Source organism: Pan paniscus, chromosome 7 (genome assembly GCF_029289425.2).
Source record: "Pan paniscus chromosome 7, NHGRI_mPanPan1-v2.0_pri, whole genome shotgun sequence".
Lineage (NCBI taxonomy): Eukaryota > Metazoa > Chordata > Mammalia > Primates > Hominidae > Pan > Pan paniscus.
Window position 1 is genome coordinate 63593980 of NC_073256.2, and position 20769 is coordinate 63614748.

General features: G+C 45.3%; 1 protein-coding gene and 1 non-coding gene across 2 annotated transcripts; both read left to right on the forward strand.

Moving 5' to 3' along the window:
* Window positions 1-204: 204 nt before the first annotated feature.
* MCM4 (minichromosome maintenance complex component 4) lies at window positions 205-17474 on the forward strand. The gene is made up of 17 exons (XM_034966050.3): window positions 205-353; window positions 470-553; window positions 857-1021; window positions 1394-1557; window positions 1646-1747; window positions 2105-2200; window positions 2286-2381; window positions 3914-4052; window positions 5535-5755; window positions 6713-6833; window positions 9121-9380; window positions 9837-10202; window positions 10667-10794; window positions 12184-12391; window positions 14062-14290; window positions 15041-15174; window positions 16002-17474. The coding sequence occupies exons 2-17, from the start codon at window positions 484-486 to the stop codon at window positions 16092-16094; spliced, it is 2592 nt and encodes an 863-aa protein (XP_034821941.1). The 5' UTR covers window positions 205-353; window positions 470-483; the 3' UTR covers window positions 16095-17474.
* Window positions 17475-18722: 1248 nt separating this feature from the next.
* LOC112440724 (U6 spliceosomal RNA) lies at window positions 18723-18827 on the forward strand. Its single transcript, XR_003028743.1, has one exon. It is a non-coding gene; the product is annotated as a U6 spliceosomal RNA (small nuclear RNA).
* Window positions 18828-20769: the final 1942 nt, after the last annotated feature.

A 20769-nucleotide genomic window follows, 5' to 3' on the forward strand; every position in this document is an offset into this window, starting at 1 on the left:
GCCAACGCTAGAGGAACACACCCCGAGAGCTGGTGCTGTCGGACCCAGTTTTCCCGCGAAAACGCTGCCGCGCAGGGGGTCAGACCATCTGGACCAAGGGGGGCCGAGCGAGGCCTACTTCTGGTTTACGCACGGGCGCTGGAAGAAGCGGCACTGTCCCCCCCTGCCGGTGCGCAGTGGCGCCTCCCGGAGGCGGAGCCACGTACGAGCGCCGCTGTGATTGGTGAGGCCCCGCCAGGGGCGGAGACGACCTTGCCGCCGGCGGGAACTCTGGGTCTCGCGGTTTGGGAGCGCTACTCACCAGGTGGACCCGGAGTCCGCGAGCGTTGTCGGCAAGCGGCCGCCTTTCCACGGTAACCGCGCGCCGGCGGGGAGGGCGTGGCGCGGAGCCGACGGGAACGTCCGCGCTGCGGAGCAGGGCAGGGAAGCCGGGAGGCGGGCCCGGCCCGAGCTTGTCCTTGTCGCGCAGGTACTCCGAGCACTATGTCGTCCCCGGCGTCGACCCCGAGCCGCCGCGGCAGCCGGCGTGGAAGGGCCACCCCCGCCCAGACGCGTGAGTACCCCGAGCCGGGCCCACTACAGCCCCCGGCGCCGCCCCGTCTGCCCTCTCTTGCCGCAGCTGGCAGCGCTGGGTGGGTGCGCGGGACCCGGGCGCTCAGCCTCGGGCTGGGCGCTGCCGCTTGGTGCGCACAGACACCCACAGCAGGCTGTGGCCTGGGTGCTGCTTAATTCGATTGCCATTTGCCTCTGTTTGGTTTGGTTCAGTGGTGAGTCATAATGCCCCAAGGAAAAGACAAATCCAGGAAGGCCGGCCCTGAAAGTTAATGGCTGTCTTTTCTGTTTTGTGTGACACAAGCTCGAAGTGAGGATGCCAGGTCATCTCCCTCTCAGAGACGTAGAGGCGAGGATTCCACCTCCACGGGGGAGTTGCAGCCGATGCCAACCTCGCCTGGAGTGGACCTGCAGAGCCCTGCTGCGCAGGACGTGCTGTTTTCCAGCCCTCCCCAAATGCATTCTTCAGGTGCGTGTCTGAAGATCTTGGTTTTGCTGTGCTTGATACACAGCTGATGCTTTATCTGCTCAGGTTTACTGGCTTTATAACAGTTGGCATAACGCCTAAAGCATCCCCTCTGCACGTGAGTGAGCATGTTCTTAACCAGAGGAGCTGAACGGAGTGCAGAAAATAGTGGTTTTAGGGCTTAGTGAGCAGAGGAAGCAGCTTCTCTGGTGCTTTTTTTTAATAGAACATTTAAGAGTGCTCAGAATCTCAGCCACCGCAGGTTGCAATAAATATTCAGTTTGCTGTTGCGATTAGACGGTATAGATCAACAGACAACATGCTGTAATTTCAGGTTTGATATGCCACCAGAATTTCCTAATTTTGTTTTTATAGCTATCCCTCTTGACTTTGATGTCAGTTCACCACTGACATACGGCACTCCCAGCTCTCGGGTAGAGGGAACCCCAAGAAGTGGTGTTAGGGGCACACCTGTGAGACAGAGGCCTGACCTGGGCTCTGCACAGAAGGGCCTGCAAGTGGATCTGCAGTCTGACGGGGTGAGTATGCAGTCTCCTGAAACCATCTTATGGCGGGTATCATGTGGGTAACTCCATTTTCATGATTCTGTCATGTTTTTCTGTGTAGGCAGCAGCAGAAGATATAGTGGCAAGTGAGCAGTCTCTAGGCCAAAAACTTGTGATCTGGGGAACAGATGTAAATGTGGCAGCATGCAAAGAAAACTTTCAGGTGAGCTACATGTATTAAAATTCTTACTTTGGGCTCTGAAAATGTTGGGAGACCATGTTTATAATCTATATCTAAGTAGCCATAATGACTAGAAGGGCCACCTGTGGTGGCTCACACCTATAATCCTAGTACTTTGGGAGGCCAAGGTGGGAGGATCACTTGAGGCCAGGAGTTTGATAGCAGCCTGACCAATATAGTGAGACTCCATCTCCAAATTAAATTTTAGAAAAGAAAAAGGAAGAAAAATATTATTTATTTCTGTCTCCTGATAGTGACATACTCGTAACTTTGTGTGTTTTTAGTAGTTGCCTGTTCCCAAATGCTATATGCCTAATACAGTTTTCTCTCCACTTAAAGAGATTTCTTCAGCGTTTTATTGACCCTCTGGCTAAAGAAGAAGAAAATGTTGGCATAGATATTACTGAACCTCTATACATGCAACGACTTGGGGAGGTAATCAAATACTCTTTAAATTCAAGTTATGTGTTTTAAAATAGTTAAATTAGCAAAATATAACTCGTTCATTTTTATTTTCTAGATTAATGTTATTGGTGAGCCATTTTTAAATGTGAACTGTGAACACATCAAATCATTTGACAAAAATTTGTACAGACAACTCGTCTCTTACCCACAGGTAAGAATTAGCTTTGACCTTGATGAATTTTAGTAACTGTCTAGAAAGAATGTTTCCAGATAACAGAAATTCTTCAGTAATGAAGATAGTATGAGCAAACACTTTAAGAAACCGAGTATCATCTCCTTTGGCCGGGTGTGGTGGCTCACACCTATAATCCCAGCACTTTAGGACGCCGAGGCAAATGGATCACTTGAGGTCGGAAGTTCGAGACCAGCCTGGGCAACAAAGTGAAACCCCATCTGTACTAAAAAATACAAAAATTAGCCAGACATGGTGGTGCATGCCTGCAGTCCCAGCTACTCGGGAGTCTGAAGCGATAGAATCACTTGAACCCCGGAGGCAGAGGTGCAGTGAGCCGAGATGGCACCACTGCTCTCCAGCCTGGGCAACAGTGAGATTCCATCTCAAACAAACAAAAAAAAACTATGTATCATCTCCTTTAAGATGAACATTTTTTTTTCACATTTTAATGTTCCTGAAAGTGGGACTTGTATTACTATCAATGACAGGCTATGGTTTACTTGGCAGTGTTTCTCATGTAGAAAAATGATGAATCTTAAAACTGATAGCTTCTTGGGTTTCATGAAGTAAGTTATCTTAAATGGAAATACTTTAAATGAATTACATACTTCCTGCTGCTTTGAAAGAATATACTGTACTGTAGACTTTTACTTCTAAGCCTCAGGTCAGTTTTTATTAATGAAGTATCAGCTCTGTTGACTCTGGGTGTAGTCTTTGGAGGCAAGCAGACTTGGTTTTTGAATCTTGGTTTTGCTGATTACTGGCTGCATAACCTTGGTCAAGTTCCTTAGCCAACCAAAAGCTGTTTCCTCATCTGTAAAATGGGAACCATATGTTAAGAAATTTGAATAAATATGATTTAACTTACTTTGGTATCGCCAGGCATGGTGGCTCATGCCTGTGATCCCAGCACTTTGGGAGGCCGAGGCAGGCAGATCACCTGAGGTTGGGAGTTCAAGACCAGCCTGACCAACGTGGAGAAACCCCGTCTCTATTAAAAATACAAAATTAGTCAGGCGTGGTGGCAAATGCCTGTAATCCCAGCTGCTCGGGAGGCTGAGGCAGGAGAATTACTTGAATCCCAGAGGCGGAGGTTGCAGTGAGCCAAGATCATGCTGTTGCACTCCAGCCTGGGCAACAAGAGTGAAACTCTGCCTCAAAAATTAAAAATAAATAAATAAAAAACTTACTTTGGTATCATTTCATTATAGAAGGAAAATAAAATGTGAGGTCAAAATCTTTTTCCCTTCTAATAGAAAGCAAGGAATATGCCAGTATACATCAAGAAGGCACTTTCGTATAAATTATGAAATTTAACCCAATTGAAAATATGCAGAGATAGATAGTTCAGCATACCTAAATTTGAAAACAGCACGTGCATGATTCTGTAGGGTAATACTTTGGGGACATGACATGCTGTCTTTTTATACTTTGCTAATCTGACATGCCTTTATTATATTTAACACTGAGATATGAATACAAATACATCTTCATATTTGTTTTTACAGGAAGTTATTCCAACTTTTGACATGGCTGTCAATGAAATCTTCTTTGACCGTTACCCTGACTCAATCTTAGAACATCAGATTCAAGTAAGACCATTCAACGCATTGAAAACTAAGAATATGAGAAACCTGAATCCAGAAGGTAATGTATTTTTCATAGGATTACTTTTGTTGAAGGAAAATGCCTTACATGAAAATAGCCTTGTTTTCATTGAGAAATTATGAAAGAAGTAATTGGCGGTGGTAGTCAAGGTGACGGATTATAAATTGACAATAATACAGATTCAGTTATCCTATATACTTATGAACCCCCTATACTTTTTAAATTTAATTGAAGTTTCTGATATAAGAGATGTGACTATTGGCCGGGCACAGTGGCTCACGCCTATAATCCCAGCACTTCAGGAGGCCGAGGCAGGCGGATCACCTGAGGTCAGGAGTTTGAGACCAGCCTGGCCAACATGGTAAAACTCCTTTACTAAAAATAGAAAAATTACCAGGGTGTGGTGGCACACGCCTGTAGTCCCGGCTACTCTCGGGAGGCTGAGGCAGGAGAAACGCTTGAACCCGGGAGGCGGAGGTTGCACTGAGCAGAGGTTGTGCCATTGCACTCCAGCCTGGGTGACAGAATGAGACCCTGTCTCAAAAAAAAAAAAAAAAAAAAAAATTAGATTTTAAAGATTTGAGGATCACTTGAGGCCAGGAGTTTGAGACCAGCTTGAGTGACATAAGAGACTCTGTCTCTTTTTAAGAAGAAATTAGCAAGGCACAGTGTCTCACACATGTAATCCTAGCACTCTGGGAGGCTGAGGTGACGGGCTTACTTGAGCCTGGCAGGTTGAGGCTTCAGTGAGCAGTGATTGCACCACTGTACTCCAGTCTGGGCAACAGGTTAAGACCCCATCTCAACAACAACAAAATTGTAGAGGTCTCATGAATCAGTGGCAGGATAGGGTGATCTTCACGGCTAGCAGTGGCTAAATACAGGCCAGAACAGGGTAGCTTGTCTGAAACCAGCAGGGGAAATTAGTTGGGGGCAGTGGGACCTTCAAAGGGAAAAAGTTGTCTGTCAGGAAAGGTTCAAATAATAGAGGAAACGAGCAAGAGTGAAAGATCAGAGCATCTAAGGGGTTCTCCTGTGTGGATAGTAATGACTTTAAAGTATAGAGGACTTTTTCTCTACCAGGTGCTCTTACTAGGCTTGAAGTACATTGGCACGTTCAGTCCTTGGCTCTGGGATAGGTGCTGATACCACCCCATTCTATAGGGGACACAAAATGTACACAGAAAGGCTAGGGTCAGGACTCAGTCCAGGCTGTCTGGCTTTTTTCCTGACACAGCAGGGTGTCATACAGGAGGCCAGGTGAGTGAGGCAGGAGGCAGGGAGCAGGGTAGGCAGACAAGAAGGGAACGAGGGATGCCTGCTGGACAGGGGCCCTGAGGAAGAAGGGCCAGAGGTTCACTGGGCTTGAGAGTCTCCTGAAGACATAGCCTGCAGATGACTGGACACAGAAAGGTCGCCCTAGGCAGAGTCTTGGGCACCTAGCTCCTGTCTGTGATCCCAGCTATTCCTGGACCTCCGCACCTCAGGTCAGGTGTGCTGACCTCTCTTCTCCCCTCACAGACATTGACCAGCTCATCACCATCAGTGGCATGGTGATCAGGACATCCCAGCTGATTCCCGAGATGCAGGAGGCCTTCTTCCAGTGCCAAGTGTGTGCCCACACGACCCGGGTGGAGATGGACCGCGGCCGCATTGCAGAGCCCAGTGTGTGCGGGCGCTGCCACACCACCCACAGCATGGCACTCATCCACAACCGCTCCCTCTTCTCTGACAAGCAGATGGTGCGCAGCCACCCTGGCCCCCCAGGCTATGCTTTGCCTGTCTGTATCCTCAAAAGGCCAACTATAACTTGTCCCTCGGACCCTGAGCCTCACTTCCCGAATGGCATCCATCCCTCTCTGGTCTTGTGGATTTCGTTAGTGGCCTATGGGCTAAATATGCAGAGCACGCAAAGCCCCTGCTTCAGGGCACTGTCCCTGTGCTGTTGCCAGTGGCACTGTCTGTTGTTAGAGACACTGTATTTTCATGGCCTAAAATGCTTCAAACGTTTGAGATGAGAATACTTGGTTAAATGTCATTCTGCTTTTTCCATTGGTAAAGGATTGAGGAATTTTTCTGAAATTTTTTCACAAATTTTACTGTCTAAGAAGTTTGGTCTTTTTTCTCTCTATTCATGAAATTTTAAGATGAAGTTATTAAAATGACAGAAAAAAGTGAGGGGAAGGTAGAAAATTGCTTATTTACCGTGATTGTGACTGTAAAGATGTGGGAGGACAGGATTTGAGTTTTTCTGTGACTGCGTGTGCATGGTTTCTTTAATGTTGCATGGGATGGAGAGCTGGAGACAGAAAGGCAGGCACCCTGCTCCGCAGGAGCACATGGCCTCCTATTCTCAGAATCATGCAGGCCCCCAAAGTGGCTTAGAGAAAAGCCCAGCATCCTTAGGCCTCTCAGAGGGTACCTGGTTTGGAAAGGCCTTCCTCGACCCTGCTTTATGAAAAGCATCTCAGCTTCCCCCACCGCAGCTCCCTACATTCCTTCCCCTGTTTTGTTGCTGTCTGCTGCAGCAACTTCTTTAGAAGAAGTAACTTCTAAAGAAATAATGAGAAACATGGACAATCATTTATGTGGGGATATGCACTGCAGCCTTATATGGCAAAAGCAGTACAAAGACATGCAGATTTTGTCCCCCTGCCCTCTCTTTGTGGCCCACATGTTCTCTGTTTGCTGCCCTTCAGATCAAGCTTCAGGAGTCTCCGGAAGACATGCCTGCAGGGCAGACACCACACACAGTTATCCTGTTTGCTCACAATGATCTCGTTGACAAGGTCCAGCCTGGGGACAGAGTGAATGTTACAGGTAAGAGTGTAGGTTTGCACCAGCACTTGAGCATGTCTGGCTTGCTTTCAATGCTGTGCTTTAGTGAGTCATTGGACTTGGTCACAGGTCCAGTTCTGCCTCCAGTTGTCACTGCTTGTCTTTGAGACTGTGGGGTATATCCCTGCTTTATCTGCCACCTTTTTAACTGAGTACCACGGCCCAGCAGTATGAAATTGTTCAGTTCTTCCCAAACTTGAATGTTGGAGCTCATGGTTCGTGTGGTCACTCGCCTCTTGATACCTCAGTATCCTGGAGCTGTGTGTGTCTCAAGTCATTACTGTTGGCATCATGAGAGAGCAGCCTCAGACAGGCTTGTATGGGTAAAGTTTGAGTTATGCCATCAGCTCAGAGAAGTATTACTCACCAATGCTGGAGTTTTAAGTAATTTTTACTTAATTTCCCAAATGTATAGCCAAGGGTTAACATTTGTTTGTTACAGAGAAAAATGAGTCAGAGTGACTTGTTTCCATGTGTATAAGCTGAGGTTCAGGGATGCATAGACAGCAGTAGCTCAGATGCCACGGTAAATCAGGACCCAGGACCCAGGTCTCCTTCTCTTGCTGCCACAAGAGTGCTCTTTGCACAGCACCATATGAGTGTGGCAGTCCTCCTTTTGATGCTGTAGAGTCACAATGGATTTTGGTTGGGGGCAAGGGAGTGTTGATGGCAGCACGGTTCTTCATTGATGGGCAAGGTGGCGACGGTCGCGGAGTGCCTGAATCTGCTCCTGAGCGGAGGGCCTGGGGCACACCACGCATCGGCTCTTGTCTTCAGTGAGGCAGTGCTCACCCTGTTTCTTCCCCAGTGTGAAGTCCCGCAGTTATCACTGGCAATCTTCCGTCGTAAAAGTACTTGAAGTCATGGAGAATTTGAAAGAATGCGTAGTTTTTAGTGAGTGACGTGCGCATTTCCAGTCCTGCTACCCTGAAACCTTTGATAAAGTATTTAGTCCAATATTTTAGTTTCCTCACCTACAAAGTGGAGTTAATGTGATGATACATGTGCGAGAGTATTTGGGGCCAAGGGGCTGTGGAAAGTGCTGTGTAGATGTGAAATAAGTATCAATGCTGCTCTGTGAGATAAATCATCCCGGGCCACTTTAAACATAATCGTCCATCCCTAGCCTATATTGGAGTGAAGAATAGTGTGTATTCTAAGAATGTGTGTAAACTGGTTTGTTGTGTTAAACAAGAATACGCTGACCCACTGAATAAACAAGGACAGTGCTCTGTGCCATTGCGTTGAGATAGCTGTAACGGGGAAAGGCCGGGCTTTCTCCAAAAGCTGCAAGAATCAGCCTGGAGTTAAAGCCTTGTGGTTTGAAATCCAGAAAAGACGAACATCAGATCAGACCTCTGTATGTGAGGAGCCTGGCTTCCAGAAGAATGCATGATTTGCATGCTTTTGTCGGGGGTGGTGGGCGGGTTGGGGGGACCTAGTCTAGTTTTAATGACTGGAGGATTTTAGCATTTTGTTGCAGTCAAGTAAGTGCTAGGCAGATTCTGTACACTCAACTTAGGGAAGTAAAAATACTGCTTATTAAAAACAACCACAAACCCAGCATTGAGCTAGAAGCACAGCAGCTCCATTTCACCCTCAGGGTGACTGTGCCCGTGGGCATGCTCACGTAGCTACAGTTGCCCTGGAGCGCTGCTGACTAGTGGGCCCAGGTGAACACGTCCTCGGGTCTATCATTTGCAGAAACCTGGGTTCTTTCTCTTTTGTTTTGTTTTGTTTTGTTTTTGAGACGGAGTTTTGCTCTCGTCACCCAGGCTGGAGTCCAATGGCACGATCTTGGCTCACCGCAACCTCCGCCTCCCAGGTTCAAGCCATTCTCCTGCCTCAGCCTCCCGAGTAGCTGGGATTACAGGCATGTGCCACCACGCCCGGCTAATTTTTGTATTTTTAGTAGAGACAGGGTTCTCCTTGTTGATTAGGGTGGTCTCGAACTCCCGACCTCAGGTGATCCGCCTGCCTCAGCCTCCCAAAGTGCTAGGATTACAGACATGAGCCACCTTGGTTCTTTCGAGCTTGTCCGTTTCCTGCTGCTATTTCCCTGCTTGCTCATAGCAAGCGGGAGCTTTGCAATGTGGGCCTGAGTCCTGGGCTTGGGAGGGTCATTTAAGAGACGGTGGAGCTCACCCTTTCCAGGGCCAGCCCGGCATGGTGCCTCGCTCTGAAGTGCACCTGTTGCCTACGCTGGTTGCCGAGCCACTCGGAGGAAGATATGGGAAGGTAAAAGTGCATCTCCTGGTTGTGCCCTCAGGCATCTATCGAGCTGTGCCTATTCGAGTCAATCCAAGAGTGAGTAATGTGAAGTCTGTCTACAAAACCCACATTGATGTCATTCATTATCGGAAAACGGATGCAAAACGTCTGCATGGCCTTGATGAAGAAGCAGAACAGAAACTTTTTTCAGAGAAACGTGTGGAATTGCTTAAGGAACTTTCCAGGAAACCAGACATTTATGAGAGGCTTGCTTCAGCCTTGGCTCCAAGCATTTATGAACATGAAGATATAAAGAAGGTAACAGTGGATTTTAAACTAGGGGTTGGGATTTACAATTCTTTGGGATCAAATAGTATAAACATCCACTCCGCCACTCAAGCCATCCGCCATAAAGGACAGAGTTGTGGCCTGTTAGAGCAAGTGCTGGCAACCTGACTTGCCATTGGTTGAGAAGAATCATAGCATTGTCTATCCTCATCTCTGGTCTAAACTTAGGTTTCTAGACAGAAGAGGCCACACAGTGTCAGAATAGGGACTTGCATGGCCACCATTCTGGTGTAATGATAGGTGCCGATGAATTGGTCAGTGATAACTTAAAGCATATCAAGCACTTTCACGAGCCTTTTTATACCTTCCTGTGATTTCTTAATTGTAGTTCTTTATAAGAGAGAAAAGTACCTCTAAAGTTTAAACTACATCTCAGTTACTGTGCAGAAAATGAATGTTTAGACATGTCTCTGTTTGATTATTTAGGGAATTTTGCTTCAGCTCTTTGGCGGGACAAGGAAGGATTTTAGTCACACTGGAAGGGGCAAATTTCGGGCTGAGATCAACATCTTGCTGTGTGGCGACCCTGGTACCAGCAAGTCCCAGCTGCTGCAGTATGTGTACAACCTCGTCCCCAGGGGCCAGTACACGTCTGGGAAGGGCTCCAGTGCAGTTGGCCTCACTGCGTACGTAATGAAAGACCCTGAGACAAGGCAGCTGGTCCTGCAGACAGGTGCTCTTGTCCTGAGTGACAACGGCATCTGCTGTATCGATGAGTTCGACAAGATGAATGAAAGTACAAGATCGGTATTGCATGAAGTCATGGAACAGCAGACTCTGTCCATTGCAAAGGTGAGTCGCCTTCTCCACCGTGAACGTGGACGTGTTTAAAATATGTGGACCCTTGAAAGACAGGGTCTGTGGAACTGTGCTGTGCTACTTTGGTTCTAACTTGGGGAGATTGATAAGTGCTTTTCACATCATATTTCAGCTAAATCTCAACATGTCTTCTACAGGGTGTCATGTTTTGTCTTTATTGCTGTACTAGCCTTGAATTTGTCCTAAAGCTCTTGCAAGGTGCCTGCTTCCTGAGAAAGATGTGGTTATAGCACACATTCATCTAAACTCAGTCCTTGGCATGAATCTGAGGACAGGGCTTATCCAGGTGAACTGCTGAAGTCAGTAAAGGCAACATGGCTCAGGCAATAGAAACTCAGTAGAGGGAATATGGGTTTAGTAGGTGGCCGGGCAAAGACGGTGCTTGTTAATTGCCAGCGTCAGGGAGAGGCTTCTAACTGCACTCCTTTCTCTGATAGGCTGGGATCATCTGTCAGCTCAATGCGCGCACCTCTGTCCTGGCAGCAGCAAATCCCATTGAGTCTCAGTGGAATCCTAAAAAAACAACCATTGAAAACATCCAGCTGCCTCATACTTTATTATCAAGGTATTAAAACAGATTTTTATTTTGTTCATTTGTAGAATATTCAGGGTGAGATTGAAAAGGAGCTACTAAGATTTCAGCAACTGCTAATGGAAACTCTTCACTCTTATCAAGATGTTTCCAATTTGGTTGGTCAAGAGTTTTCACGACAAGGATGATGTGTGTTCTCATTTGTTTTTTAAGCAGTTGGGATGTTTACCTCCCACGCCGTTTTCACATGGCTGTCACTCACTACTCTTAGTCCTAAAGCCACTGCTGAGAGTCAACAGAGAACAACTCCGTACAGTAGATGAGGCTCTGAAAAGTTAGATTTATTAAAGTGCAATCACATAATCTTCACTCTTGGCCCCACTACAAATATTGGACATTTTTCATAAATGGATTTTAGGTTTTAATTACTTGCTTTTTTTTCTTTTTTTTGACAGAAGTTTTTTTTTTCCCAAAAAAACAGTTGAATGTGTTTTCATTCAAATCTTTCCATTGTCAGCCAGGTAAAGTGACTCACACCTGTAATTCCAGCACTTTGGGAGGCTGAGGTGGGTGGATCGCCTGAGCTCAGGAGTTTGAGGCCACCCTGGGCAACTTGATGAAACCCCATCTCTACTAAAATACAAAAAATTAGCCCGGCGTGGCGGCGCATGCCTGTAATCCCAGCTACTCGGGAGGCTGAGGAGGCACAAGAATTGCTTGAGCCTGGGGGAGTGGAGATTGCAGTGAGCTGAGATCATACCACTTCACTCTAGCTTGGGCTACAGAGTGAGACTCTGTCTCAAAAAAAAAAAAAAAAAAAAAACTTTCCATCGTCAAAATTATAGTAACGTTTCCCTAAGGGAAGACTTCCTTTGACTCAGCTGATTGGTCCCCAGCCGTTCCCTGGGCCGACCTAAGGGCTAGGGACAGCACAGGGTGAGTGGGGTGAGTGGATGGACACGAAGGCCCTTTCCACACCAGGCAAAGATGCTTCTCCCTGGTGGCGCTCACAGGGTGCACATTGACTGCACATCTGTGGTGCTCAAGCAGTCTTTAGTACGTCGTTTGTAGGTGTATTGGTGTCTCAACTAGGAAAACAGTTTTTTTGTTGTTGTTTTGGGTTTTTTTGTTTGTTTTTTTGAGACAGAGTCTCCCTCTGTCGGCCAGGCTGGAGTGCAGTGGCGCGAACTTGGCTCACCGCAACCTTCGCCTTCCAGGTTCAAGCGATTCTCCTGCTTCAGCCTCCCAAGTAGCTGGGATTACAGGCAGGCACCACCACTCCTGGCTAATTGTTGCATTTTTAGTAGAGACAAGGTTTCACCGTGTTGGCCAGGCTGGTCTCAAACTACCAACCTCAGGTGATCCACCTGCCTCGGCCTCACAAGGTGCTGGAAAAACAGTATTTTTACTTTGTTTTCTTAGGTTTGATTTGATCTTCCTCATGCTGGACCCTCAGGACGAAGCCTATGACAGGCGTCTGGCTCACCACCTGGTCGCACTGTACTACCAGAGCGAGGAGCAGGCAGAGGAGGAGCTCCTGGACATGGCAGTGCTAAAGGACTACATTGCCTACGCACACAGCACCATCATGCCGCGGCTAAGTGAGGAAGCCAGCCAGGCTCTCATCGAGGTAACCCTGCTGAAAAAAGGCATACTGTGCCTGTAGCCCACAGCATTAATGTAACTGACCAATCATCTCCTTTAAAATATTAATTATTTTGTTACGAATAACATACTGTTCTCTTCCTTGTTTTGAGACAGAGCCTGGCTCTCTTGCCCAGGCTGGAGTGCAGTGGCTTGATCTCGGCTTACTGCAGCCTGTGGCCTGTGCTTCTGGTTCAAGCGATTCTCCTGCTTCAGCCTCCCTATTAGCTGGGATTACAGGTGCCCACAACCACTCCGGCTAATTTTTGTATTTTTAGTAGAGACAGAGTTTCACCGTGTTGGCCAGGCTGGTCTTGAAATCCTGACCTCAAGTGATGCGCCAGCCTCTGCCTCCCAAAGTGTTAGGATTGCAGGCGCAAGCCACCATGCTGGGCCTAAGAATAATATACTTTTTTTTTTTTTTTTTTTTTTTTTTTGTGAGACGGAGTCTCGCTGTGTCCCCAGGCTGGAGTGCAGTGGCGCAATCTCGGCTCACTGCAAGCTCCACCTCCCGGATTCACGCCATTCTCCTGCCTCAGCCTCCTGAGTAGCTGGGATTACAGGCACCCACCACCACGCCTGGCTAATTTTTTTGTATTTTTAGTAGAGACGGGGTTTCACTGTGTTAGGATGGTCTCGATCTCCTGACCTCGTGATCCGCCTGCCTCGGCCTCCCAAAGTGCTGGGATTACAGGCGTGAGCCACCGCGCCCAGCAATATACTATTTTTTATAACTGTTTATTACTTCCTCCCATACTGCAAAATTGACCTTTCCAAATGTTGCAAAAGGGGGAAATAGTTCATTTATTTAGGTAGTACACACACTTTATATGTTTAAATACTTACAAGCATAGTGAATTTAAGATCAAAGACCTGGTTTCAAATAGTGGCAACACTACACGGTAATTTGGAAACTGAAAAAGTCATCCAGTTTCTGTAAGCTTCCTTTTGCTTGTAAAAAACAGAATGAGCTGTCTTTTAGGTTCACTTTTCAGCATCCTGGTACATGAGCTGAAGTGCATGATGGCACATTTAGGTTATTCAAGCATTGTGATATTAAGAAGGTTCCTGGTGCTTTGATGAGCTTTGCATCCTAACTGAGCTCCCAAAAATTCTAAGATGAAAGTTACAGACATTATGTAATTTTTTTGTGTGTCATAGTCTTGGGGGTTGTTAATGAAGAAATAAGACTGTGTCATCTGTATGTGAAATTGATACAACTTACCTTTGCAGCATTCTCCCAGCAATCCTTATGAGCCCCATTGTGCCCCATGTGAGCAATTTTCCCAGACAGGCCTGATTCTCCCTATGAGTGCTCACAGCCTTCTCCTCTCCCCACATGCCACATTCCTTCCCTCTGCCACGCCATGCCCGTCTCTGTTCTTCAGAGCTACGTTAGATGCCACCCTCTCCAAGAATTCTTCCCAAGCATCTCCCAGTTGGAATATGTTCACCCACCACTGCATGCTGCACGTTGATGTCTTCACCTGCGATTTCTGTGGTCTGTCTGTGTAGTCTCTACCACTTGATGAGCTCCGGGGCCCAGGACCATATCTGAGTTCCGTTTACTTAACGGAAGCCTAAGTGTTCAAAATTCAACCACAAAACTAAAGTTGTCACCAAGGAGGTTTGCTTTTGTTTTTCTACCTACAATAGGCTTATGTAGACATGAGGAAGATTGGCAGTAGCCGGGGAATGGTTTCTGCATACCCTCGACAGCTAGAGTCATTAATCCGCTTAGCAGAAGCCCATGCTAAAGTAAGATTGTCTAACAAAGTTGAAGCCATTGATGTGGAAGAGGCCAAACGCCTCCATCGGGAAGCTCTGAAGCAGTCTGCAACTGATCCCCGGACTGGCATCGTGGACATATCTATTCTTACTACGGGTTCGTTATTTTCAGTGAACAGAAAAGCTTTTGAAAATTATTTCAATATGCATGTAGTTTATATGTCAGATTTAAGCTAACAGTTAAATCACTTGAAACAGAAGTTCTTAACCTTTTTTGGATTAGGACCCCTTTGAGAATCTGATGAAAGTTGCCCTTTAATCTTATCTTGATAAAAATGTTGATTAACACACACAGTTTTGTGTATAGTTTTTTTTTGTTTTTTTTTTATACTTTAAGTTTTAGGGTACATGTGCACAACGTGCAGTTTAGTTACATATGTACGCATGTGCCATGTTGGTGTGCTGTACCCAGTAACTCGTCATTTAACATTACGTGTATCTCCAAATGCTATCCCTTCCCCCTCCCCCCACCCCACAACAGGCCCTGGTGTGTAATGTTCCCCTTCCTGTGTCCATGTGTTCTCATTGTTCAATTCCAGTTTTGTGTATAGTTTTAAGGAGATTCTGTCTCCTTGACTGTCTGGGAAGTTTTGTTAACCCATTTTAGAGAAGTTGTTTGTTTCTTAGCAGCAGTTGTTTGCTGCACAGATGTGTAGACTGTTAAGGAAAGCAGCAGCTAGTGGCTTACAGAAATTTCCAAATAATTAAAAACTCATTCCCTTCAAATGTACTCAGCCCCTGTCGCCTTATCTTTCTAGGTGATACTACTAAAGGAATATTTTTGAGAATTTGAAACATTTCATTTCATAATAGCAAAAATGTTTTCATTGATTTCTTTTTAAATCAGGGATGAGTGCCACCTCTCGTAAACGGAAAGAAGAATTAGCTGAAGCATTGAAAAAGCTTATTTTATCTAAGGGCAAAACACCAGCTCTAAAATACCAGCAACTTTTTGAAGATATTCGGGGACAATCTGACATAGTAAGTGTTTATATGTATTTTTTGTTTGATAGAGCTTTCTCTTTTTCCTTAATATTGCTTTTGGGTTTTTTTCCTTTATTTATTAAATAATAAATATAGAGAAGAATGAAGAAAAGGAAGATGAACCATAAGCCATCATCAAGAAATAATCACAATTAAAATTTTTGGCTGGGTGCAGTAGCTCACGCCTGTAATCTCATTTGGGACGCTGAGGTGGGCAGATCACTTGCAGCCAGGAGTTTGAAACCAGCCTGACCAATATGGTGAAACCCTGTCTCTATTAAAAATACAAAAATTAGCTGGGTGTGGTGATAAGCACCTGAAATCCTAGCTACTCAGGAGGCTGAGGCAGGAGAATTGCTTGAACCTGGGAGGCGGAGGTTGCAGTAAGCTGAGATCCCACCATTGCACTCCAGCCTGGGCACCAGAGTGGAACTCCATCTCAAAAAAAAAAAGAAAAAATTGTTATGCCCCTTTCATAGTTGTTATAAGTTTGCTTTAGGTATGAAATATTTGGGTGTCCTTTTGTAAATAAGTAAGGTAGTTGTTTAGTGAAAAGAACTATGCAGTCTTTCAGTGCTGGTCCACTTTCCATCGCTGTGTTGTGACTGAGAGGGCAGAGTTGATAGTTACAACGTGGACTATACAGATGCCGAGTCTACCACATGGACCATCTGGCTACTCCACTCCTGATTTAGAGCCTAAGGCATGTGTACAGCCACCAAAAAGAGAAAGATTCTGGGTGGTACTTTAACATTATTGTGTTTCTAACAGGTAAAGGAGGGACTTGACGTGTACAATATTTATTTTCTTTCTCTTCCCCACAGGCAATTACTAAAGATATGTTTGAAGAAGCACTGCGTGCCCTGGCAGATGATGATTTCCTGACAGTGACTGGGAAGACCGTGCGCTTGCTCTGAAGCCTTGTGAGCAAGGAAGGCTCCCTGCATGTCCTGCTTGCTGCACGCCACATGGGTGTGGTCTGCATCTCAGCTGGCCGCCATCAGTGTAAATAGAGCTTAAAGTCATGGTTTGGCTGCATAAAAATTTTCTAACTTGGGTTCAATATTTGTAGTGAAGTATCTGTTTTCATTTTTTTCACGTTATAAATAAAAATACTATGCTGGCCGGGCGCAGTGGCTCACACCTGTAATCCCAGCACTTTGGGAGGCCAATGTGGGTGGATCATGAGGTCAGGAGTTCAAGACCAGCCTAGCCAAGATGGTGAAACCCCGTCTCTACTAAAGATAACAAAAAATTAGCTGGGCTTGATGGCACGCGCCTGTAATCCCAGCTACTCGGGAGGTTGAGGCAGGAGAATCACTTAAACCCAGGCGGCAGAGGTTGCAGTGAGCCAAGATCGCGCCACTGCACTCCAGCCTCAGCAATAGAGTGAGACTGTCTAAAAAAAAAAAAAAAAAAAACCTGCCAATTTTCAAACATACCATAGAGATTATTTTCAGGTGCCATTTTATAGTATAGCAGTAGGGCTTTTACTCTGTGTATGCACAGATGCAGTCTGGGGCATGGTTTGTGTGCTGGACTTTCTCATGGCCATCATCAGTATGCTTATGGATTTGATGAAAGGCATAGCCTGGGCATATCACCTCATTGGTAAAGGGCTAGAGCCTTTCTTTTTTATGGCACTTTTTTTTTTTGAGATAGGGTCTTACTCTCTCACCCTGGCTAGAGTACACTGGTACAATCACGGCTCAATGTAGGCTTAACCTCCTGGGCTCAGGTGTATGTCACTATGCCCGGCTACTTTTTGTATTTTTTGGTAGAGACGGCTTCGCCACGTTGCCCAGGCTGCAAGCGATATGCCTAGGCTCAAGCAATCTGCCCACCTCAACTTCCGGAAGTGCTGAGATTACAGGTGTGAGCCACTGCACCCAGCCTTTGTTTTATTTTTTATTTTTTGAGAGGTATGATTCTTTCTAGAGATTTTTTCTCATGGCTACTATTAGATCAGGAATGGGTGATTGGAGATTATTAGATTCTAGGTTAACTTCTACCACTTTACCCTGATACATAAAACTTTTTCCTAAATAAATGATGGAAGAAATAATACTTGGTTACCTGGCATTATTTTTCAGTAAGAAAAAAGCTTTACTAACCACTACATTTATGGAAATTTGTAGGGGTAAGTATTTTATAGGTCATAAAAAACACCATAATGTAACGAATCTCATTTTCTTTAAATGTGAATTAAATCCTGACAGTCATCTTTATAAAATGACCATAGGCTAAAATCTTACGTGTAAGTACTACTACAATAAATAATTTCTGAAACCTTTAAATCATATGAGTTGGGCCTTTTTTATAACTTGGAATCAACATTTTTTAATAAAGTATCCATAGAAAATGATAGATCTGGCCGGGCGCGGTGGCTCACGCCTGTAATCCCAGCACTTTGGGAGGCTGAGATGGCTGGATCACGATGTCAGGAGATCGAGACCATCCTGGCTAACACCGTGAAACCCCGTCTCTACTAAAAATACAAAAAAAACTAGCCGGGCCTGGTGGCGGGCACCTGTAGTCCCAGCTACTCTGGAGGCTGAGGCAGGAGAATGACATGAACCTAGGAGGCGGAGCTTGCAGTGAGCCGAGATCATGCCACTGCACTCCAGGCTGGGCAACAGAGTGAGACTCCATCTCAAAAAAAAAAGAGATCTAATTGAATATTTAAATAGCATTAAAATGTTAGCAGTAGAATGCTGTATTAAATATCCTAAGTCGAAAATGTTTTTAATACACCTAATGTACCAAACATACCTTAGCCTAGCCTACCTTAAAAAGGCTGAGCATACTTAAATCAGCCTATGGTTGAGTAAAATCATGCAAAACAAAGCCTATTTTACAATAAAGTGTTACGGTTGGGTGCAGTGGCTCACGCCTGTAATCCCAACACTTTGGGAGGCCAAGGCAGGTGGATTCTGAAGTGAGGAGTTCAAGACCAGTCTGGCCAACATGGCCAAACCCTGTCTCTACTAAAAATAAAAAAAAAAATTAGCTCAGTGTGGTGGTGAGTGCCTATAATCTCAGCTACTCAGGAGGCTGAGGCAGGAGAATTGCTTGAACCCCGGAGGTGGAGGTTACAGTGAGCCGAAATCATGCCACTGCACTCCAGCCTGGCGGTGTGAGACTGTCTCAAATAAAGTGTTAAATGTCTTGTGTACCACATTGGTAACACAAGAAAAGGTCAGTCAAAATTCAAAATTTGAAGAACATTGAAATTGTAACAGCTTTATACCATGTAAAGTTGAAAAATCATAAGTCGAACAATAATTAAATAATCTGCACTTATTGACTAAGATGATTTCCCCCTGAAGTTTATGTACTAGTAATATTTTTCTAAACCTAGTACTTGAATACCAAGTTGAAGGTGTATATTCAACTGTAGATGAAGTGTGTGTATAGTTTTATTTTAAGGGGATTTTAGTAGAATGAAAATAATGGGGTTGTCCTGTTGCTGTCAGGTTCCATCATAGTGAATCTCAGTTTAATTCAGTAAACTTTGTTTTCTCCAGAGTCTAAAATAATTCAGTGCTTGCTTCAGCCACACATATGTGAGAATTGGAATGATACACAAAAGATTATCATGGCCCCTGCACAAGTTTGACACACAAATCCATGAAGCATTCTATACTTTCAATAAAAACTCTAAAATTTGGCCAGGCGCAATGGCTCACGCCTGTAATCCCAACACTTTGGGATGCCGAGGCAGGCGGATCACGAGGTCAGGAGTTCGAGACCAGCCTGACCAACATGGTGAGACTCCATCTCTACTAAAAATACAGAAATTAGCTGGGCATGGTGGCAGGTGCCTGTAATCCCAGCTACTCAGGAGGCTGAATCACTTGAACCCAGGAGGCGGAGGTTGCAGTGAGACGAGATCATGCCCTTGCACTCGCCTGGGTGACAGAGTGAGACTCCATCTCAAAAGAAAAAAAAAATTGTAGTTATTTAGCAAACTTGTTTATGTCTATAACCTGCCTACTGGTCATAAGTTTCTTGAGAGAAGGAATGGTCGTATCCTTCAGTGCAGTACCTGGTGCTTGGCGCTAGATGCTTGTTACATGTTAGTAGAGATAACTCCTATGAAAGGAGGGTGAAGGTGTAAAAGTCAGAAGGCATTCTTGAAAACAGCAAAGTATTAGGCTGTAGAGTGGAGGAATAAGAGGAATTACAGTCCTGCCCCATAAATTCTTGTAAGTATTCCCTTAGAGGGTATGCCTCATAATCTCATGGAACCCAGGAGATATCTAGTATTGCTAATTAAAACGACTTGCTTTATTTGATTGGAGAATGCATGTGCCATTCTCCTTCAGCATCCATCATAGATAAAACCAACTCCATCTAAAGGAGTACACAACTAACAAGAGGAATGAGGAAACCCAGAATTTAATGACTCAGCACATCAGTTAGGAAATACTTTTAAAAACTGCTGTTGCTTACTAAATCTAAGAAACTCTTAAAATTCTTCTGTAATTCAGTTTTTTAAACTTTTATTTTGAACTAATTTCATGACCGGGCACTGTGGCTCACACCTGTAATCCCAGCACTTTGGGAGGCTGAGGCGGATGGATCACCTGAGGTCAGGAGTTCAAGACCAGCCTGGCTGACATAGTGAAACCCCGTCTCTACTAAAAATACAAAAAAATTAGCCGGGCATGGTAGTGCGTGCCTGTAGTCCCAGCTATTCAGGAGGCTGAGGCAGGAGAATCACTTGAACCCAGGAGGCAGAGGTTGTGGTGAGCCAAGATCATACCACTGCATCCCAGCCTGGGCAACAGAGCAAGACTCCCATCTCAAAAAAAAAAAAAAAAGATAGAAATAATTTCAAACTTACACAAAAGTTGCAAGAACAGTATAGTTTCCATATACCCTTCACTCTGACATTCCTTTAATGATATTATTTTATCAAGTTTGCTTTTGTTCTTTTTTTTTTTTTGAGATAGAGCCTCTCTCTGTCACCCAGGCTGCAGTGCAGTGGTGCGATCTCAGCTCACTGCAACCCCCACCTCCCGGGTTCAAGCGATTCTCCTGCCTCAGCCTCCCTAGTAGCTGGGATTACAGGCGCCCACCACCAGGCCTAGCTAATTTTTTTTTGTTTTTAGTAGAGACGGGGTTGCACCATGTTGGCCAGGCTGGTCTTGAACTCCTGGCCTCAGATGATCTGCCCACCTCGGCCTCCCAAAGTGCTGGGATTACAGGTGTGAGCCACCATGCCCAGGAGTGAAATTATTTCAAAATACAAGTTTAAAAAATTGAATTATAGTGGCATTTTAAGAGTTTCTTAGATTTAGTAAGCAACGGCAGTTTTTAATAGTATTTCCCAGGCTGGGCGTGGTGGCTCACGCCTGTAATCCCAGCACTTTGGGAGGCTGAGGCGGGCAGATCATGAGGTCAGGAGATTGAGACCATCCTGGCTAACATGGTGAAACCCCATCTCTACTAAAAATACAAAAAATTAGCCGGGCGTGGTGGCGGGCGCCTATAGTCCCAGCTAATCGGGAGGCTGAGGCAGGAGAATGGCGTGAACCCAGGAGGTGGAGGTTGCAGTGAGCTGAGATCGCGCCACTGCACTCCAGC